Source organism: Rhincodon typus, chromosome 6 (genome assembly GCF_021869965.1).
Source record: "Rhincodon typus isolate 14 chromosome 6, sRhiTyp1.1, whole genome shotgun sequence".
In the NCBI taxonomy this organism is placed as follows: domain Eukaryota; kingdom Metazoa; phylum Chordata; class Chondrichthyes; order Orectolobiformes; family Rhincodontidae; genus Rhincodon; species Rhincodon typus.
The window spans coordinates 1,390,116-1,413,867 of NC_063337.1; the positions used below are offsets into that span (position 1 = coordinate 1,390,116).

General features: G+C 44.5%; 1 protein-coding gene across 4 annotated transcripts in view; it reads right to left on the minus strand.

Annotated features, from left to right (window-relative positions):
* Window positions 1–677: 677 nt before the first annotated feature.
* Window positions 678–23,752, minus strand: part of LOC109936712 (stromal interaction molecule 1) — a 124,083-nt gene continuing 101,008 nt past the window's right edge. For 2 of the 4 annotated variants that reach the window (XM_020535310.2, XM_020535309.2), the window contains one exon: window positions 678–5,984. In XM_020535310.2, the coding sequence (XP_020390899.1) occupies window positions 5,399–5,984 (586 nt within the window). In that variant the 3' untranslated portion in view covers window positions 678–5,398. The remainder of the gene's footprint in view (window positions 5,985–23,752) is intronic. The other 2 variants (XM_048597792.1, XM_048597794.1) reach the window with 1 other exon arrangement.

Sequence of the window (23,752 nt, forward strand, 5' to 3'; positions counted from 1 at the left end):
TGCATTGTTATATTTAGGGCAAGTTGATGAAGAATTAGTCTTAGAGTTAGAGTGAGAAAATGGAGTGACAAGACAGAAATGTACCGAAGGAGAGACAGGGTAATGCCAAATATTGATTACAGGACCAGAAACATTAAAACCAGCTGAAGACAAACATCAGATTATGACAGACTGATCAGTATGTGGAATCATTTCAACATTTCAGTGAGGGAGTTAATTGGAGGAAGTTTTTTTTAAGAAAAATCAAAAGAACTGCGGATGCTGTAAGTCAGGAACACAAAGAGAAGTTGCTGGAAAAACTCAGCAGGTCTAGCAGCACCTGTGAAGAAAAAAACTCAGTTAATGTTTCAGGGCCAGTGACCCTTCCTGAAAATGGAGATGCTGCAGACCTGCTGAGCTTTTCCAGCAACTTCTGCTTTTGTTCCTCAATTATTTTAACTGATGTTCATCTCAGTAGCTGTAGGAGCAAGGAGCTGCCACCAGATGCTGCCCTCTGTCTGGTTTGTTGGAGCAGCTGGGAACACAGTGGCTCTGGCAGACGACACAGAGAGAAACCCCCAGATACAGAGGGGACACTGCAGGTCACTCTGACCCAGAGAGTGTGGAAGAGAGATGGCAGGGAAATGGAAGCTTTATGACAACGGTGAACAAAACACGGTGACACAACCAGGAGCAGCTTCACATTTGATCAATTTATTGCTTCCATGCATTTGCTGCCATAAAAGTGAAAGATTTCGTACATTAGTTTCAGAACTTTACATTATACTTTTATTTCATTTTACAAAGACTTTCTTTTCTCTTCATAACAAACAGCACAGGGGAAATTGAACACAGATATGAAGATTGGGTGACAGCAAGGCTGTGCAAACATCAGCCAAGGTAGAAGTCCCCAAATGCATCTTCACACACAATCCTCATGAACAGGCCCCTACCAAACCCCACACTTCACCCAACCAGGGGTAAAATCCCCACCCTCACCACTGCAGCCACACTTCAGAAGCAAATGCACTGACAAAGCATCAGCACTTGTAAACCTGAAAGCTCACTGCAGCAAGAGATACAAAGAACTCCCTGCAGGAGAGCAATGCCGAGAGAAACCCACTGAGAAATCACAGCCCTGGGCCTGAGCAAAGGCCCTTGTGGGATCTCCACAATCCAGTGATTCATAAACTCCTCACTCAGGCCTTGCGCACTTCTGAGCAATTGGCTGTGTCCTTTGCCAGTGTACAGGGCCTTCCACATCATAGTAATGCAGTCCTTGCAGCCAGGGACAGCACAGACAGCCAAGCTCAAACCTGCAGACAGCAGTAAGGAAGGAATAGCATGGACTATACTGAGGTTCGCATGCTCCCCAAACATGCAATACCGAAAGGTGGGGGTGAGGAGGGAAAGGGGGGTAGATAGGCTGATACAGCGTGCATCACTGAGATATTAACAAATCTGCTTGATTCACAGTAACAGTTGGAGCTTCAGTAAATACTGTCTTCACTTACCCAGCACGCATCAGAAAAAAGGCCAGTACAATCACCTGATGATGCCTCTGGAGCTGCGGAAGGCTCTCAGATGAACAACCTTGTATTTTGAGACAGACCCTGAACATGTTCAAAACCCAGGGATCTCTGACTGTGCTGTAACAGTTTTGTACGTGTGTGTGTTCAGCACACTGAAGTTAGCATCAAACACTCCCAGACAGGGACAGCACGGGGTCAGATACAGAGTAAAATTCCCTCTACACCGTCCCCATCAAACACTCCCAGAACGGGAACAATACCGGAACTAAAACTACATCTCGAAGTGAGTGAAGGTTAGTTTTTCAGATGGTACCAGTACATACAGGGATTTGCTAACAGAGACATACTGAAGCTGGCCAGCTCATTTCAACCCAATCCACATTAATTGTACACAGTGTCCTTTTACCCAACACTGAACCCAGAATAAAATTCATCATTATCTACAAAAAAAACTACTTTCCCTTTATAAAACAAAACAAAGTTGATTGTTGAGAAGCCGGTTGGTTTGATCAGCCTGTAAAATTACACACAGCATCACTGCAGTAAAAAGGAAGGCCCCTGGAAACATAGGCATGCCACACTGAGCACAGACAAACAACATACCAATGATCAGCTCATAGTGGGGGAGAGTTCACACAGAAATCATGGCCAGCAATTTCTCATCACTAATGCTATTTACAAGCAGCTTCAACCTTCCTAACAGCACAGACACACAGGGAGAACGGGACAGAAAACAAACAACCCACACAACCTCCCCAAACACTGAGGAGAGTCTCTGCATTTTTTTCTAACATCGCTGAGCCAGCCAGGAGCAGGGGGAACAGCATGGGGCAGGGGAGACTGTGTGGGGGAAACAGACAGCACGGGACAGGAGGCAATGGGATGGGTGGAGTGGGGAGTATTCCATATGGGAGGGAGAGGGGAAAGGCCAGCACAGTGGGGGAGAGATGCACAGTTTGCATGAGGGACCAGATGGTGGTCATCACTGCCCTTATTACTTCATTAAACACTCAGCAAAGGAAATGGTGACCACTGAGCAGCCCTAGGCTTGGTCAAAGGGGACTTGGGGTGGGGAGGGAAGAGTTGGGGGGTGACAGAGCGGGCTGGGGAGAGGGGTTAGGGGAAGATAGACCAGGCTTGGAGGGGAGACAGAGAGAGCTGGGGAGAGGGGTGGTGGGGGTGCGGGTTTACAGACTAGGCTGGGATGCTAGGTTAGCACTTACTGTTATCGAGGACAGTACATATACAGTCAGAGCCACACAGTGTGCACTGATACAAAGCTAACAGATACTGACAGAGGCTGACCACCCCTGGTTTATCAGTGACCTGTCAGGGTGAGGGAGCGAGAGTGAGGGAGGGAGCGAGGGTGAGGGAGGGAGCGAGGGTGAGGGAGGGAGCGAGAGTGAGGGAGGGAGCGAGAGTGAGGGAGAGTGAGGTTGACTGTTGGGCACAGCAATGTAAATACTCCCATCCACAAAGGCTGAATGTGTTTTCCAAAAGCTGCACCCACTCCATTACAGTGTTACACAGAATTACACTTCCCAACAGTGAACAGGATTGGCACAAAGATGAAATACTAATCCAGCATTTCTGGTCACTGAATGACCAACAGCCAACTGAGAGTCATTACTCAGGATATATTCCTAGCAGTGTCTCTAGAACTAACATCATCAGGTCAGCAGTCCGAGCTGGTCACTGCACTGACCGCTGTTCAAACAGCAGCCTGAGCTAGTCACTGAGGTTTCTTCAAGAACAAGCTTGACAAAACTCAATAAAACGCACACAGGGTATATTAGCTGAACTCTACCATCACCGTTCTACACGCACAGACACACACACGCACAGAGACACACAGTTTTCTCAGTTTACATGGACAGAGCTCAATGCACTCCCACTCAGTTTCTTACGCTGCACTACAATGAATTTTCCTGTCTGTCACATTCTCAAAATCATCCTGCACACACAAGTTAAATTCAAAAACTCTATACATGATCAGAAACACCTAGTTCTAAGTCAGGTTGAGTTCAAACCAACCTTCTGAACAGGTCTCGGAATGTGGAGACTTTCAGAAGCTCAGCGTCAGTTTTTCAGCTCATCGATGAACAAAGAGTTGAAACTCCACAGCCTCAAGAGACAGAATAATCCCCAAAGACAGGCCAGGACAGACTACGCATACCCAAAACAGGGGTACTGTCTACACTGACACCACCCTGTAACTGCTGTAGCCCTGGTAGTGTAACACACACAGATACAGGTTCACACATCAGGGTTAACACAATCAGCCTAGACCCAGAAACACTAAAGGCTCAGATCAAAGACAAACTTTGGTAAAAGTGAGTGCCACTCATGGTTTTACGTCCAGCCTGGAGTCCTGAAGATTGTAATGTCACAGTGAGACATGACTAGAGGCTACAGCTTCTCTACTAAGGTTCTCGACACGAACCAGAATCTTTCAGCTAATTGCTAAGCTCAGGCAAACAATATCTGCATTCTGAATTCGGTTCAGTCACAGCAGACTCATTTTAAATTAATGAGTACGGTTTCAGGAACAGAAACTAATTCCATGACAGAACTTGGAGATCTGGTGCACAACCTGCCAGGGCCAGATGACCAGAAACCAGCAGCTGCCAGGAAAACAGAAAAGCACACAACAGCCCCACAACTTGTGTCTATCGGGGATGGTCACAAACAAGGGATATTCAAGAGATTCAGTCAGCTAATAGCTTCAAAGTGCTTAAATTAACATTATTCAGGGAGACAGGGTCAGAGCTTATTAGAATGGAATGAGGGCATTAGAATGAGATTAACAGCAGTGACAGAGTAGGAGTGATAGCATTGAGGGTTACAGTGAGATTAATAACACAGAGTTTGAGAGAGTAATCCCACTGAGGGAGTGATGGCTAGAAAAGAGAATGGGTGAGAATGAGATTAACGACAGGGTGAGGATTAGAGAGGGAGCAGTAAGGGCTAGAAAGAGTGAAGGCACAGCTTGTGTTGTTTTTAGGCTGGGCCTAAGGTTTCTTAGAGTGGGCCATCAGCACGGTGGGTGGGGGGTGGGTGGTTGGTGGGTGGGGGTGGTTGCGGGGGTAATGGAACTTGATGTGTTCTCTGACTGCAGCAGGCTGGGTCAGCCACTTTGTCCGAGGCTTTACTTGGGCAGATCAATCTGTTTAAAAATACAGTGCACAATCAATGATCAGCCCCAGCATCCCCAACTCTACACATCCTCTTTTAATCAGAGACCGACTATTCATCCAAGTGTGACTGCACACAACCATGGCTTGTACAAGCCATTCACTGGCAAACCAACATTAGAAAATAGACAGAAAGGAAAGCACTGATCTCCATGATAAATGTGACTCCCATCCCCAGTCACTTATTAAAAGGTACAAACATACCAAGTCATTTACAAGCTTTGTAGCTCAGATCTTTGGAGAAGATACATCAACATTCTCTACATCTTCAAACCTTAAGGTTTTTAAACCTGCCACAGAAACCTTATAAAATATTTGATTCTTGTGTTTTTCTTTTTTTTTGCAGAAGCATTGCGAGTGCATGCTGCCCTGATACAGCTCAGGCACTGGGAGAGGAGGCATGCAGCAGGATACAAAGAGATGTCCCGAAAAGCAGGAGGCTCCTCACAGCTTCCCTCGTTCATCGACTTGGGAAAGGCATAGAAATGAGGAACACCAGTCTGTAAAATAAATAAGATTAAATAAAATCCACTCTCTGGGGACAAACAGCTCTAGTAAAAGGCTTGACCAAAGGTTAAACTGAGAGTCCCTGTGGTGCTGGGTCTCTACTTTCTTCTCAGTTCAGTTCAGTTCAGTTCAGTTCTGTTGCAGACCTCGTGTTTGGAAAAGGCCGGCTCCCCAGTCTGGCTTGACTTACTTGTTCTTTTTCTTGAACAGCTTAAATCCTGGCTTCTTTTTGCCAGGGTTGGGTTCAGTCTCCTCACCTGTTGATGTGCTGTCCTCCTCTACTGGAGACTTTTTCGAGGACAGCTGAGGGATTTTGGTGCCCTTGATGCCATTTTTGGCGTCGGTCACGGTGGACTCAGGGTCAGTGGATGTGGGGCTGAGAGAGCGTGAGGATTCAGAGGGGCTGAGGGCCGAACCCTCCGTGCCGCGGTGGATCTCACCCAGACTGGCTGACTTCTCCAGGCCCCGGTTGGGGTAAGGTTTCCTGCCGGCCACAGGACTGTCGGAGATACTCTCGGAACACATGCTGCTCAGCGAGTTGGCCTGTTTGCTGCTGCCGCTGCTGTTTGGGCTGGGGACATTGGAGTCTGACACAACACTCAGGCTCGGAGTGATTTCTTCTGTCAGTTTGAGGAGGGAGGTAGGCTTGGATGGCACGGATCTGGATCCAGAGCTGTGTAGGAGGGCACTGGGAGAGCCTGAGGGGTTGGGAAGACGCTGCTGCTCACTGGATTGAGAAATGGAGGATTCGGAATCAGAGCGGTTTAACTCCCTGTGGAAAGAGAGAGGAAATTGCGTCAGCTGGGCTTCACAAAACTCATGCCCTAAAACAAACCTGAGGACAGGACAACTAACCTGAATTAAAGCCCAAAACAATACAGTCATGGAGCTGTATAGCACAGAAACAGACCCTTCGGTCCAACTCGTCCATGCCAACCAGATATCCTAAACTGATCCAAACCCATTTGCCAGCATTTGGCCCATATCCCTCTAAACCCTTCTTATTCATATACTCATCCAGATGCCTTTTAAATGTTGTAAGTGTACCAGCCTCCACCACTTCCTCTGACAGCTCATTCCATACACGCACCATACTCTGTGTGAAAAAGTTGTCCCTTAGAACCCTTTTAAATCTTTCCCCTCTCACCTTAAACCTATGCTCTCTAGTTTTGGCCTCCCCCACCCTGGGAAAAAAAACCTTGGCTATTTACTCTATCCATGCCCCTCGTAATTTTATAAACCTCTATAAGATCACCCCTCAGACTCTGATGCTCCAGGGAAAATAGCCCCAAATAGCCCCAGTCTATTTAGTCTCTCCCTATAGCTCAAACCCTGCAACCTGGCAACATCTTTGTAAATATTTTCGAACCCTTTCCAGTTTCACAACATCCTTCTTCTCGCTGGGAAACTGGAACGCAGTATTCCAAAAGGGGCCTAGTCAATCTCCTCCAGAGCCATCGCACGATATCCCAACTCCGATACTCAATGCACTGACCAATAAGGCAAGCGTACCAAACACCTTCTTCACTATCCTGTCCACCTGGGACTCCACCTTCAAGGAACTATGAACCTGCACTCCAAGGTCTCTTTGTTTGGCAACACTCCCCAGATCTTACAATTAACTGTGTAAGTCCTGCCCTGATTTGCCTTTCCAAAATGCAACACCTCACATTGATCTAAATTAAACCCCATCTACCACTCCTCGGTCCATTGGCCCATCTGATCAAGGTCCCGTTGTACTCGGAGATAAACATCTTTGCTGTCCACTACATTACCAATTTTGATGTCATCCACAAACTTACTAACCATACCTCCTATATTTACATCCAAATCATTTATATAAATGACAAAAAGCAGTGGGCCCACTGTGGTACACTGCTGGTCAAAGGCTTCCAGTTTGAGGAACAACCTTCCACCACTACACTCTGCCTACAACCTTCAAGCTAATTTTGTATCCAAATGGCTACCTCACCTTGGGATCTAACCTTGCTAACCAGTCTATCATGTAGAACTTTGTCGAAAGCCTTGCTGAAGTCCATATAGACAACTTTCACAACTCTGCCATCATCAACTTCTTTGTTACTTCTTCAAAAACTCAATCAAGTTAGCGAGACACAATTTCCTACACATAAAGCCATGTTGATTATGCCTAATCAATCCCTGTCCTTCCAAATACATGTAAATCCTGTCCCTCAGAAACCCCTCCAATAATTTACCCACCATTGACATCGGGCTCATTGGTCTATAGTTCCCTGGCTTTTCCTTACCATCTTTCTTAAATAATGGCACCACATTAGTCACTTGTGGCTATCGATGATACAAATATCTCAGCAAGAGGCCCAGCAATCACTTCCCTAGCTTCCTACAAAGCTCTGGGATACACCTGATCAGGTCCAGGGGACTTATCCACATTTAACCATTTTAAGGCACCCAGCAGCACTTCCTCTGTAATACAGACGCTTTTCAAGATATCGCTATTTACTTCTCCAAGTTCTCTAGCTTTCATATCCTTCTGCACAGTAACTACCGACGCAAAATACTCATTTAGTATCTCACCCATCTCCTATGGTTCCACACATAAATGGTCTCGTTGACCTTTAAGAGGCCCTATTTACTCTTTTGCCCTTAATATAGGAGTAGAATCCTTAATATACAAGTAGAATCTCTTTGGATTCACGTTAACCTTATTTGCTAAAGCTATCTCATGTCCCCTTTTTGCCCTCCTGATTTCCCTCGAGTATATTCCTACTTCCCTTAAACTCTGAGGGATTCACTCAATTCCAACTGTCTATACATGCCCCCTTTATCTTCACCAGATGCTCAATATGGCAGCTTTAAACATTATTAAAAATTATTAAAATGGCACACTGGCAACAGGTTCTAATTGGGTGTTGGAAGAATCAAGGCTCAGAGTCCTCAGCTATGCACATTCTGAATTAATAAGTTTGACAAAGAGTAATATGTCCAGGGTTGCTAATAACGTCAGCTCCGTGCAAATGAAAGCTGTTAGGAGGACACAGAGATTGCACAGAGGTGTAGACAGGTTCAGTACATGCACAGCAAGTGCCATATGATGTGTGGAGCTGTGAGGTTATTCACTTCGGCCATAATAATAGAAAAACAGCTTTCTTAAGAAAAAAAAATCTCATGACACTTGTAAATGTGCATCACAAAACATTGACACTACAGGAGATCACCACTCAGTCCAACCAGTCAGTAATGGCCTTGTTCAGAGACTCCGAGGGTACTCTGACAACCAAAATTAGTGGTCAGCTCACAGGTACAGCAAACAACTGGGAGAGAAGGGATCAATTAATAGGAGGGGAAATACAGTGAGACAGTAAGCTTGTGGGGAACATACCAACTGACTTTAAAGGTTTCTATTGGTATGTGAACAGAAGAAGGTAAAACAACTAGAGCACTGTATGCTGGAGATTTGCTATAATTGTTTGGGTGACATCACATCAGCAATACTGAATGAAGTTTCTTGTATGTTTAAGGAAGAATATATTTGCACTGGAGGCAGTTCAGTGAAGGTTCACTAGGATTGGTCCCTAGGATGAGGTGGCTCTCCTATGGTGAGAGGCTGAGTAAATTCGATTTATATTCCCTGGTGATTAGAAGAATGAAGGCTGATCACATTAAAGACACAAGATTCTCCTTAATGGCACACAAACAGAGAGGCTGTTTCTCAGGGGCACAGGACAAGAAGCCAATTATTTAGGACTGAGATGAGGAGGAATTTGTTTTTCAGTCAAAGGGTTGCGAATCTTTGTAGTTCCTTGCCCCAGACAGTTGCGGCTGCTTCATTGTTGACTATCATTAAGTATGAGACAGAATCGAGGGAGATGAGGAGCAGGCAGCAAAGCAGGTGAAAACCCAAGGTCAGCCACGGTCATACTGAAAAGAGGAACAGGCTGGATGTGTTCCTGCTCTTATTTCATATCTCTGCATTTATTTCTCCAAACTAACTTGTTATAAGAAACTCAACTCAAATTAACCATTTTTAATCCAAGGAAAATGACAAAGCACCTGGTGACCTCAGGACAATGCGAACAGAATTCTTCACTTTGAGAAAAGTACCCAGCGATGAGACTGGACAGTTCCTACTTTGGGAGGTTGCAGAAATACCATCCTGAGGAACACAGCAATCTGCACCCAGCAACAATTTATCAGCAGCTTTGGGAACAGATTTCCTGCAGAATGAGCAGTGGGGTAAGAGACAATGTAATGCCAATACCTCAGGCCTACCTTACTTCACACTCCCAGACTGTTGCCTGCTCTGTCTGTAAAGCAGCCAATCACTAACACTGAACACCAAACTGTAGCCAGAAAAACAACAGGCCCGAGGAATGGAAGCATCTTAGAATTCAGCAAAGGAGGACAAAGGGATTGATTAAGAGGAAGTAAATATAGCAAGACAGTAAGCTTGTGGAGAACAGACAAACTGACTGTAAAAGCTTCTATAGGTATCTGAACAGAAAACAACTGGTGAAGACAAATGTAGATCCTTTACAATACGAAAGAGGAGAATTTATAATTTATAAGAAACATACGAAGGGGAGGATGAGACAATCATGGCTGCCAAGGGAAGTTAGGGACTGCTGGAAAGCAAAAGAAAAAACAAACAATGTGGTGAAGATTTGTGGGAAGCCAGAGGATTGGGAAGCCTTTAAAAAACAGTTGAGGATAACTAAAAAAGCAACAAGAGGGGGAGAGTGTGAAATATGAGTGAAAACTAGCTGGTAATATATAAGAAAATTAGCGTTTTTTTTTTTTAAAAGATATCTAAATGGTAAGATAGAGGTGCAACAGTGGTCATTGAATCACTGGAAAATGAGTCTGGAGAAGTAGTGATGGGGAACAAAGAAATGAGGGAGGAACTGAATCAGTACTTTGCATCAGTTTTCACAGTGGAAGACACCAACAGCGTACTTCATGAGTGTTGGGGCCAGAAGTGGGTATAGTGGCCATCACTGAGGAGTAGGTGCTGGGGAAGCTGAAAGGTCTGAAGATGGATAAATCACCTGGACCGGATGGACTACACCACCAGAGTTCTGAAGGAGATAGCTGGGGAAGATTGTAGAAGCATTGGTGATGATCTTTCAGGAATCACTGCAGTCAGGGAGGGTCCCAGAGGACTGGTTCACGTAACATCCTGCTTAAAGAGGGAGGGAGGCAGAGGACAGGAAACTATAGGCCAGTTAGACTGACCTCAGTCATTGATAAGATTTTAGCGTCCATAATTAAGAATGAAATTGCAGAGAACTTGGCAGTGCATGGTAAAATAGGGCTGGGTCAGCACGGCTTCGACAAGGGGAGATCACTCCTGGCAAATCTGTTGGACTTGTTTGAGGAAGTAATGAGCAAGTTAGATGAAGGACAGCCAGTGGAGGTGATCTATTTGGATTTCCAGGCCTTTGACAAGGTGTTACATGGGAGGCTGCTAAATAAGGTAAGAGCCCAAGGTATTAGGGACAAGGTACTGGTATGGACAGAGGATTGGCTGACTGGCAGAAGGCACAGTGTGGGGACAAAGGTGTCTTTTTCAAGATGGCAGCTGGTGACCAGTGAAGTTCTACAGGGAACTGTGTTGGACCACAACTATTCACGTTATACATTAACAGTCTGGGCAAGGAACTGGGGGCATTGTTGCTAAGTTTGCAGATGACACAAAGAGAGATGGAGGGACAGATAGTGTTGAGGAAGTGGGGAGGCTGCAGAAGGAGTTGGACAGGCTAGGAGACTAGGCAAAGGACTGCTAGATGGAATACAATGTGGGAAAGTGTGAGGTTTTGGTAGGGAGAATAGAGGCGCAGCCTATTTTCTAAACGAGGAAAGGCTTAGGAAATCTGAAACACAAAGGGACTTGGGAGTCCTGGTTCATGATTCTCTTAAAGTGAACATTCAGGTTCAGATGGCATTTAGGAAGGCAAATGCAATGTTAGCACTCATTTTAAGAGGGCTAGAATACAAGAGCAGGGATGTACTGCTGAGGCTGTATTGTCAGACTGCATTTGAAATATTGTGAGCAGTTTTGGGCACTGTATCTAATGAAGGATGTGCTGGCATCGGAGGGAGTCCAGAGGAGGTTTACAAGAATGATTCTGAGGATGAAGAGCTTGTCATATGAGGAGTGGTTGAGGACTCCGAGTCTGTACTTGATGGAACTTAGAAGGTTGAGAGGGGGATCTGATTGAAACTTACAGAATACTGAGAGGCCTGGATAGAGTGGATGTGGAGTAAATGTTTCCACCAGTAGGAGAGACTAGGACCTGAGGGCACAGCCTCAGAGTGAAGGGAGAATCCTCTAGAACTAAGATGGGGGGCGAATTTCTTCAGCCAGGGGGTGGTTAATCTGTGGAATTCATTGCTACACAGGACTGTGGAAGCCAAATTGCTGAGTGCATTTAAGACAGAGATACATAAGCTCTTGATTAGTAAGGGGATCAAGGGTTACAAGGAGAAGGCAGGAGAATGGGGTTGAGAAACATATCAGCTATGACTGAACGCTGGAGCAGGCTCCATAGGCCAAATGATCTAATTCTGTTCCTTACATCTTACAGACCTATAATGCTAAACAAAGAAATGGCTGACCTACTAAATACATCCTTTGATTCTGGTTCACAAAGAAGGAAACAAATAACATACCAGAAATGTTGGGGAATACAGGGTGTAGTGAGAGGGAGGAATTGAATCAAATCAGTATTAGGAGGGAAATGGTGTTAGTGAAATGGTTGGCACTGTAGGTAGATAAATCCCTCCGGCCTGATAATCTATATCCCAGAGTACTTAAGGAAATGGCCCTGGAAATGTGGGTCATCTTACAAGATTCTTTAGTCTCTGGAACAGTTCCTACAGCTTGGTGGGTAGCTCACGTAACCCCACTATTCAAAAAGGGAGGCAGAGAGAAAACAGGGAATTATAGACCAGTGAATCTGACATCGGTAGTGGGGAAGATGCTAGAGTCCACTGTCAAAGATTTAATAGCAGAGCACTTGGAAAACAGTAACAAGATTGGACAGAGTCATCATGGATTTACAAAAGGGAAATCATGCTTGACAAATCTACTGGAATTGTTTGAGGATTTGACCAGTAGAATTGATGAAGTGGAGCCAGTGGATGTGGTTTATTTGGCCTTTCAGAAGGCTTTCAACAAAGTTCCACATAAGAGATTAGTGTGTCAAATTAAAGCACATGGGATTGGGGATGGAGTACCGAGATGGATAGAGAGGCAGACAGGAAGCAAAAAGCTGGAATAAACGGATCTTTTACTAAGTGGCAGGCAGTGATTAGTGAGGCACCTCAGGGTTCAGTGCTAGGACCCAGCTATTCACAAAACATATTAATGATTTAGACGAGGGAACTAAATGACATTTCCAAATTTGCAGATGACACAAAGCTGGATCAGAGGGTGAGCTGTAAGGAGGATGCAGAAATGTTGCAGTGTAATTTGAACAGGCTGATTGATAGCAAAAACAGGAAGGCAGATTATCTGAATGGCTATAAATTGAGATGGGAACATGTGCAACGAGACCTGGGTGTTCTTGTACACCAGTCACTGAACGTTACCACGCAGGTACAACAGGCGGTGAAGAAGGTAAATGGTATGTCGGCCTTCATAGTGAGAGGATTCAAATACAGGAACAGGGGAGTCTTACTGCAATTATACAGGATCCAGGTGAAACTGCACCCAGAATACTGCGTGCAGTTTTGGTCTCTTTATCTGAGGAAGGATGTTCTTGCTATACAGGAAGTGCAGTGAAAGTTTACCAGACTGATTCCTGGGATAGCAGGACTGATGTATGAGGAAACGTTCAATCAGTTAAGATTATATTCACTGGAGTTTAGAAAAATGAGGGGGAATCTCATATGAATCTCATATGAATGTCATATGAGATGATGGATAGGTTCTTTCTTGTAGGGGTTGATCATCGCCTGACGTTTATATTGTGTGTTACTTACCACAGTGACTGGCTTGGAAATATGATTGTTTTATCTAAAATAAAACAAAGGGCTGAGAATGCTGAAGTTCAAACACAAAAACAGAAATTGCTAAAGAAATTCAGCCGGTCTGGTAGCATCTGTGAACAGAGAAACAAAGTTAACACTTCAAGTCCAGTAATCTTGGACCAGAAATGTAAAGTCTGCTTTCTCTTGACAGATGCTGCCAGACCTGCTGACCTTTCCCATTTCTAGTTTTTGTGTGATCAGGGTGAAGCTGGTTTTCTTTTGAAACAGAAATTGAAAGAACATCTCAAGATTGTACTTCCTGAGCAAGCTGTGTCCACAAGAATCACAGAATTGTTACAGTGAGAAGTAGCCCTTTCAGCCCATTGTGCCTGCATCGGCCCTAATATCTAGTGTCAGATTTCAGAGACAACCGTGCATGATTCGTGACTTGACCAAACGTGTACGGACATCACAGCAACTGATGTTGCAACATTCCATGTTTTATCCTTTTGCCTTCAAGAATAATCTATTGACCAAAATGTGTTTCTTCTTTCCTTCAGAAAGCCAAAATGTGGAGAGAAATATTTCCTTTTCTCTTTTCCTTAAATGAGTATGTTTTCATAGAATCATAGAATCCCTACAGTGTGGCAACAGGCCATTCGGTCCATCAAGCCCACACTGACCTTCTGAAGAAAATCACACCCTGTACCCTATCACTGTAACCCTGCATCACCCGTGGCTAATCCAACAGCCTGCACATCCGTGGACACTATGGGCAATTTAGCATGGCCAATCTACCCTAACCTGCACACCTTTGGACTGTGGGAGGAAACTGGGGCACCCGGAGGAAACCCACGTAGACACATGGACAGCGTGCAAACACCGCACAGACAGTCGCCCAAGGGTAGAATCAAACCTAGGTGCCTGGCACTGTGAGGTAGCAGTGCTAACCACTGAGCCACCATGTCATTTTACGTTATAGAAATTTACTTTTCTGTAATACTGACTGTGTATGTTATCCAGGTATTATAGAGTCATAAAGTCCTACAGAACAGGGACAGGGTCTTCGGCCCAAACTGGTCCATGCCAACCAAAATGCCCATCCATGCTAACGCCATTCCCCTGTACCAGGCCCATATCCTTCTAAATCTTTCCTATTCACGTATTCATCCAAATGCCTTTTAAATATTGTTAATGTACCGCCTCAACCACTTCAGCTGGCAGCTCATTCCATATGCATACTATCCTCTGTGTAAAAAAAAGTTGCCCCTCAGGTCCCCATGTATTCTTTCCCCCTCTTATCTTAAACTGTTGTCCTCTAGTCCTCAATTCCCCAACCCTGGGAAAAAGACGGAGTGCATTCACCCTATCCATGCCTCTCATGATCTTATACACTTCTATAAGATCTCCCCTCAGTCTCCTACACTCTAAAGAAAAACCCTCTCCCTATAACTCAGTCCCTTGACTTCTGGCAACATCCTTGTAAATTTCTTCTGCAATCTTTCCATTTAATAACATCCTTCCCATAGCAAGGTGACCAAAACTGAACATAATATTGCAAGTGCAGCCTCACCAATGTCATGTACAACTGCCACATAACTTCTCAACTTCTGTACTCAGTGCCCTGACTGATGAAGGCCTGTGTGCCAAAAGCCTTCTTCACTGCCCTGCCCTAACTCCACCTTCAGAGAAATGTGCACCTGAACTCCGAGGTCACTCTGATCCACTACACTCCTTATGCCCCAACTATTCACCATGAAACTCCTACCTGGATTTGACTTTCCAAATACCTCACACTTGTCTATATTAAACTCTGTTTGCCATTTCTCAGCTCGTTGCCCCAGCTGATCAGGATCCTGCTGCAATTTCTGATAACCTTCCTCACTGTCCACTGTACCATCTATTTTAGTGTCATCCACAAGCTTACTAATCATGCCTTGTACGTTCTCGTCCAAACCATTGAAATAGATAACAAACATTAATGGGCCCAACACCGACCCCTGAGGCACACCACTAGTCACAGGCCTCCAGTCCGACAAGCATCCTTCCACTATTACCCTCTGCTTCCTACCATCGAGCCAACTGTGTATCCAGTTTGCCAGCTCTCCCTGGATTCCATGCAATCGAACTTTCCAGAGCAGCCTACCATGTGGAACCTTATCCAAGGCCTTACTGAAATCCACATAGACTACGTCTACCGCCCTGCCCTCATCAACCTTCCTGGTCACTTCAAAGAACTCTAACAAATTTGAGAGACATGATCCCCCGCACACGAAGCCGTGCTGACTACTCCTAAACAAATACTGTATTGTATCTTCATTGGATAACTTTTGATCAGAAATCAACAATTGTGTTTAAGCAGAAAACTAGTCAATCGAGCTTGTTATTTAAAAGTTGGAGGTAAGGTATTGGACTGATCACCTTGGTAACTGGAAAACATGTTTATTTGGTGATCCACAGAGTAGTGCATTCCTCCAGCCTCCATTATAACATACTCAATACCTTATTAATAAAGCCCAAAATCCCATCTACTTCCATAATCACACACTCTCTCTTTCCCTTTCAATTTTTTTTCCCCTCAAACTTATTTTATTTGGCCTGGTTCTCACTTGAAGGATCCATCTCAGATACATTGCATACCCATGTTTTCTCGTTTTATTTTACTCTTTATTTCCTTCATTGAACTCTCAGAGTCACAGAGGAGTATTGGAGGGAGAGAGACAGAGAGGGGTCGAGAAAATGACAGATCAAGTGGCCAATTGAGTGACAGAGGGAGAGAAGGAACATGGCAGGAGCAGTCAGCCATTATAAGCACTACATTTGGAACCTAAATTCTGAGGTTAGAGAAGTGGTGAGGAGGTGACAACACTGAAGGTAATAGTCACCCACCCCAAGATGCAAGGGAGATAGTAGCACTGTGAAAATGTGCTCCACCCACATCAACATCAGAGAAACAACCCACTTGATGTTTCAAGCAGGTAGCAGGAAAACAAAACCAGCCACTCAGAAATAATTATAGCAAAATGTACATGCACTCAGAGAGGGGGATGTCTAGCCGTTACCACACAGCCTGGATTCAGCACCCCCCACAGAACGATATGTCCCGTTCCCATCCAATTCATCTCTGAGATTCCAGACTTATCAGCAAAGACCCCAAAGTGATAACTGAAGTGGCCTTGCTCCTTCAGCAGCAATTTGATGGAGTTGTCCTGTTCAACTCCATCCCCTGCTGCCTGAAGGACAGTGTGGTGAACAGTCCAGTTCTTCTGCCCAACCCCAGAAGGCTAGGCACCATGTGAGCAAACACTTTGACCTTCAACTGCGGCAGCATCACATTTGTGCACCACTCCTTCCCCACCTGATATGGCACAATACATACTTCCTGAGCTGCGGTCTGTCAAACCTGACGGGCTCCAGAACAAAATTCATTCCTTAGACATCACAGAGCAACTGCCAGGCCCAAAAATAAATCATATAAGCATTTCAATGACAATAATAACAATAAAAAGGAGACTGCCTGACTGGTTCGGGTGGGGTGATCAATGACCAGGAATTCTGTGGAATCACGGTTGTCAACACAATTTCTGGGAAGGCTCAATGGCTCACAATCAGATCAGTGGGAGCACTCAAGGCAATCTGCTCACCACTCTCCAGCTGAAAGGTACTGAGGCCAATTGTGGCACCTCCTACTCTTTAGCCAGCCCAGGTCTGAACAAACAGCATCAGTTTCAAACGGCTTGGCCACATGTTAATGCTACATGGAACATTATACATCTAACAGAGGTGACTCCCTGCCACCACTCACTAAGGATGGTAGCTGCAGAGGCTCCTCTGGCTATACTGCCATCTGCTGGCACTCATACCCGAGTACCTCGATTCACTTCAGCTCTGGAATATGAAGCTTGTTTTCGAGGTGCTGCTGCTGGACTGATGTAATCCTGAAGGTTCCACGTGCCATCTCACAGTCAGTCATCATTGTTCATCTGACACCCCCACCATCCGAACGAGCCACCCCTCACACCTCTGAACGGAAACAAAACTCATCATGACACAACCAAATAATCCTTCAAATTTCCTTCTGCATGTTCAATATTTAATTAATTAACAATCTGACTTTTTTTTTGTTAATATCACAGTTTTTTTGCAAGGTCCTCTGATTTTCCTCCCCAGTTACTGGCAGCCATTTATAACGTCTTCACTGGATTGATGTCTCCAGAAAGGGAGGAGACTTCAAAATGAAAGCAGGGACTTTCCACAGTCTGTGGGGGTGAGTGGATAAACAGCTTCATCAGGAGTGAAGGGGAACGGGCCAATGAAATGAAGACAAAGTAGGGCAATAAAAAGGCTGAAGCAAGGAATGAAATTAAGATAGAGACGGGAGGAAACTGAAGGATAGACCTCACCATAAAAACAGAAACCACACAGCAGCCAATGCAGATACACAGCCAAGTAAGATTTCTAACTATAAAGAGATCGCACATTTGGTAAAGAGGACACACAAAGACAGACACAGTCAGGTGGCAACCCATTACAGATATAATCCCCATCGCAAATGCCTGCCTGAAGGAGACCATTTGGCCCATCATGGCTGTGCCTGTCAAAATATCACACCCAGACTAATCTCATTTTCCAGCTCTTTAACTATAATTATCCAGTAGATTACAGCACTTCAAGTCCATACCCAAGTGTCTTTTTTCAATATGCCATGGGTTTCTACCTGTACCACTCTTTCAGACCGTGCTTTGAAGGAAAGTGTTTCTCAGTTCCTTTCTAATCCTAACAACTACTACATTCCCTGTTCCCTATTCACTTGTTTGCTAAGGATAATGAAAATAGGTCTGTCAATCCTCTCTATCAAAAGCTCCTCATAATTTTATGCACCTCAGTAAATTGCTCCTCATACTCCTCTCTTCACAGAATTGTTACTGAATAAAAGACCTGTTGGCCCATTGTGGCAGAACCAGCTCTCCACATGTGTCATTCTCCAGTCTTCTCCCTGAACATTCCAGCACAATCCAAACCCTAACCACTCACTGTGTGAAACTTTCTCTCACCTTGCTTTTGCTTCTTTTACCAATTACCTTAAATCTCTTATTCCCAATCATTCCAAAACCCCAGTTTACCCAATCTTCCTGCATAACTAAAGTGCTCCACTCCTGGCAACATCCTCTTAAATCTCCTCTGTATCCTCTGCTGCGATTACATTCTTCCTCCAATGTGGTGACCAGAACTATATGCAAGACTGTAGCTATGGTACAGTTGATGTTTCACACTGTTCTAACAGAATCTTTCTTCAGCTAACAGAAGTTATATTCATATGGCATCACTAATTTAACAACATGTGACAAGGTGTGTCACAGGAGCATTACAGAACCAAGTGTCTCTGATCTAGTGACATTGAGTCACTGGGAGACACTGGGTCAGGTGACCCAAAGCTTGGTCAAAGAGGTTGGTTTTAAGGAGTGTCTCAAAAGCAGGAAAGTGAGGCGAAGAGGTGTAGGGAGGAAATTCCAGATTGGCAAGTAAAACAACTGAAAGCATAGCCACGTGGTGGAGCAATCAAAATCAGGGAAGTTCAAGGGGGCATAATAATGAGTGCAGAGATCTCGGACATGGGTCTGGATGAGATCGAAGAGACTGGGAGGGAAGTAAAGGCTACAATCACATTTGAAAACAAGGATGAGAATAGTAAAATAATGTGCCACTTGACTAAGAGCCAATGAAACGCAGTGAGTAGGGAGTAATGGGCGAAGGGGATTTGATTACAAGAGATAACAAGGTATAGAGCTGGATGAACACAGCAGGCCAAGCAGCCTCAGAGCAACAGGAAGGCTGATGTTTCAGGCCTAGACCCTTCTTCAGCAAAAAAAAAGATTACAGTTGGGCCATAGTTAAGAGAGTTCTGGATGACATCAATGTGGGAGACCAGCTCGGAGTGTGTTAGAAAAGTCAAGTCCAGGTAACAAAGAAATAAATAAAGGTTTCAGTGGCAGATAAGCTGAGACAAGGACACAGCAAGCCAACGTTACAGAGGTTGGAATAAGTGGTTTTAATGGTGCCATAAATAGTGTGTTTGGGAGCTGATCTCAGGATTAAATGTAACAAGGCTGTGAACACACTGGCTTAATGTCAGACTGTTACTGGGGAGAGGGATGAACTCCTCTTGGAGCAGGGAACAAAACTGCTGGCTTCAATCTTCCCAATATTTAATGGTAGGAAATTTCTGTTCATCCAGTCCCGATTACTGGATAAGTAGTACGATAATTTAGCAACAGTACAGAAGTCAAGGGAAGTGCTGCTGAGGTGGAGCTGAGTGCTGTCAGTGGACATGTAAAAACTAGTGCTGGGTTTGGATGGTGTCGGCAAGGGGCAGCGTGTGGATGAGCAATTGGACAGGCCAAGTATAGATTCCTGCGTCCACTAGAGGGACCAGTGCAGGAGCAGGAAGAAACCATTACTGACAATTCTTTGGCTACAATGAGACAGATCAGAATGAAACGAAGTGAGAGCAGGTCCCACCAGCCAGTGACAATGGAGAGGAGTTGGAGAAGGATGAGATGGTCACCGTGTCAGGACTTTGAAAAGAGCAATTTCAGTACTGGGGCACAAACCCAATGGGGAGGGGGGTGGATTCTAACAGGATGTTTTGGGAATGATAGGAACTGATATAAGTGGTGACAACACAGTCAAGAGTTTTAGAGGATAAAGGAGGTTGGAGACAGGGTGGTAGTTTGGAAGGTGGAGGGGTCAAGTGCTGGAGAAGGTGATAATGGCAGATTTAAACGAGAGGGGAACATCAACCTTAAGTGAGACGATTGTTAATGTTATCAACTAATATTGGGCAGGACAGTAAAATTAGTTGGGCAGGACAGTAAACAGCTCAGCCAAAAGAAGGACAGGAGTTGTCTTCCCTAGACAAGATTAGCTCAGAAGGTCAATGAGAGGAGATGGGAGAGAAACCAGAGTAATGATGAACCCTCCCACTATTAGGAATACATATTTATACTCGTGAAAAACTGAAAGATATCGAACTGTTAGGATATCTTCTGGGTTGAAATGGATTTTAACAGTGTAGTTTCTTGACTTGTGGGATAAGTAGATTTTAAGGAGTAGTGTTTATGGCTCTTAATTGCTGGAAAATCTGGCTTGGAAAGACTAGGGCTCTCTGTGGCTGCAAAGTAACTCTTTCTGGGCTTGACTTCTACTTTCACAGACCTCAGTAGTTAGAAGGAAGGAAAGTTCAGAAGCTGCAAGTCTCTCTCTCAGTTGTATTCTTGGAGACCTGATGAAGTGTCACATTATTATTATTTCTGGCTACCTTATAGCCATGTAAAGGTGAACTGTGGACACTTTCCAAATACTTGGATCCAGTTTGAGTTCAATCTAAATTGAAGACTTGTGATCAGTCTACAGGTGTCAGCAATTCAACTTCATTTACAAGAAATCTGGTGGACCATGAGAACTCATCAAATTCTATTTTTGGACCCTTGGCTAACAGGATTGTTTAACTCACTGCCACTTCTTCATGGTGGGCGTACCTTGAAGAGAAGTTCTGCTCCTCTCTCCAATGGGATTTACTCCTTACCCCTCCCCTCCCCTAACTTTTCTTCTGCATGAAAATCCACTTTCCTGGCTACCATCAATTCTGACGAAGGGTCACCGGACCCGAAACATTAACTCTGATTTCTCTTCACAGATGCCGCCAGACCTGCTGAGCTTTTCCAGCAACTTCTGTTTTTGTATCTTATGCGTTTTTTAAACAAGACATCACCTCTGCAGAGATAGTAGGAACTGCTGATGCTGGAGAATCTGAGATAACAAGGTGTAGAGCTGGATGAACACAGCAGGCCAAGCAGCATCAGAGGAGCCGGAAAGCTGACGTTTTGGGTCGAGACCCTTCTCTGCAGAGTCTGTTATCTGTCGTGTTGTGCGGGTATCTCTGTGATTAAAAGGGTGATATTATTCTAATTCTGAAATTATAGTTTAAATGTTAAACAATGTGTGACATACGCTGTTCAGGGTGAGTTTGTTTTATTACAAAAAACCTATCTTCAGCACAATAAAGAAAGCTGGTGAAAGTCTCTTTTATTCTGGCGACCAATATAAGGCCCATTTTATTGATTTGTGATTTGTGATTTGGGGAATGCCAATGACATAGTGGTATTGTTGCCAGCAGGACCAGGACCTGTTCTGGGGATCTGGGTTTGAATCCCACCACAGCAGAGTTTAACAAAAACTGGAATGAAAAGTCTAATAATGACCATGAAACCATTGTTGATTGCTGCAAAAACCCCATCTGGAAATCCTGGCCTCCTCCTTGTGGGAACATCTCCTTCTCTATCCACTTCTTCAATGTTACCCACTGCCCTGATGCTGATCACCTTCAGGTAACTGCTTCCAGTCCACCTTTACCAAATCATAGCTCAGTTTTGTTACACAGGCCTTTGCCCAATGGAGGAATGTTTAATCCTGCTCTACCTTGATCCTCTTCATATTTACGGTGTATAACAATGATGACATTTATAAGACGATAATGCTTTGGAACAGAAGATTTAAACTTATGACAAATGGGAGGAGTCATGTTGCCAATTTGGAAGTCTGTAATGAGAGCAGCGAATCTTAGGGTTAGTACTGGTAATTAGCATTTCAACTTCGATGCAAGATTAATGTGCTCCATGTTGCTATGGGGAAAGAGGGTACAGAAGCCATTTTTGAGATCAGATTACAGGCCTCCCTAGAGCAACATATACCACAGATAGAAAGCAGTTTGTGTGGACAGCAAAGAGAAAAGGTTTTGTGAGCTATCACAGTTGGGTATGGGAGGGAGACGGTCTCTGTCAAAGAGACACATTCTGCAATTAGCAAAGGGTTCTGTCTGCAGATAGCCAGGGGCAAGAAACAATACAACAGGCTTTGCTGCTGTTGGTGGATTCAGGAATCCCCAGAAAATAAGGAAAATGATTAGAAACTCAAACTTATTATTCAGCAAAACAGAGCTATAAAAATCCAATGGAAGCTGGGAATAACTGTGAAGTGTTTGTTAAAGAAACTGTGATGCCATGGGAAATTTGATGTGTGACAAGTACAAAATAGGATTGCTTCTGTCTTTAGTTTAAAGCATACAAAAGAAAATTGTGTTTAGTCTGTAGTGCTTTTATTCATTTGCTGTGATTAAAGTATTGAAATGTTGAAATTGTGCCTTTCCAGCTATTAGGTGGAATTTCCAAATTTCCAGTTCTGAAGACAGGTCTCTGGACTAAAACATTGACTCTGCTTTCTCTCCACAGATACAGTCATACAGTCATACAGAATGGAAACAGATCCTTCGGTCCAACCAGTCCATGCTGACCATAATCCTAAACTAAACTAGTCCCACCTGCCTGCGCTTAGCCCACATCCCTCCAAACACTTCATACTGATGTGTGCAATTATTCACTTCTTATCTATATGTCTTTTAAATATAACTGTACCCACATCCACCACTTCATTCCACATACACTCTGTGTAAAGAAACTGTCTCTCATGTCTTTTTAAATTCTTTCTCCTCCTCACGTTAAACTTATGTCCCTAGTCCTAAAATCCCCCACTCCCAGGAAAAAACATCTGCCATTCACCTCGTGATTTTATAAACCTCTAGAAGGTCACCTCTCAAGCTCCTATATTCCACTGAGAAAAGTCCCAGTTTCTCCAGCCTCAAACCTGCACTTCCTGGCAATTTCCTGGTAAATCTCTTCTGAACCCTCTCCAGCTTAATAATATTTTTCCTATAACAGGGAGACCAGAACTGGACACAATATTCCAGAAGAGTCAATACATGGGGAGCTGGAAAAGCACAGCAGGTCAGGCAGCATCTGAGGAGCAGGAAAAATCAACGTTTCAGGCCGAAACCCTTCGTCAGGACTGGGGAGGGGGAAGGAAGCCCAGAAATAAATAGAGGGAGGGGTGTGGGGATACGGGGAGAGTGGATGGGATGGAGATATGTGGATGCAGGTGGGAGGTTATTGTGGTTGGTCAGTGGGCGGGTGGAATGGATAGATGAGTGGGAAGGAGGACAGGTTGGGGGTGGAAAGATTTTGAAGATGGTGAAGTCAATATTCAGGTCATTGGGCAGTAAGCCATCCATTTGAAACCCCCCTGACTCCCACAATTATCTTGACTACACCTCCTCTCACACAGCCTCTTGCAAAAATTCTATCCCATCCTCACAATTCCTCTGCCTCTGTCGCATCTGCTCCCAGAATGTGGCATTCTACTCTAGGACTTCCCAGATATTCTCCTACTTTAGGGACCGTAGTTTCCCCTCCTCTGTTATTAAGGATGCCATCATCCGCATCTCCCCCATTTGCTGCACTTCTGCCCTCAAACCCTCTCCCAACAACAAGGATAGAGTCCCCTTGGTCCTCACATACCACCCCACTAACCTCTGAATACAGCGCATCATCCTCTGATATTTCTGCCACCTACAATCAGTCCCCACCACCAAAAAGCTATTTCCCTCCCCACTCCTGTCTGCTTTCCTCAGGGACTGTTCACTCAGCGACTCCCTCGTCAGTTCCACACTCCCCACCAATCCTTCCACAGCAGCAG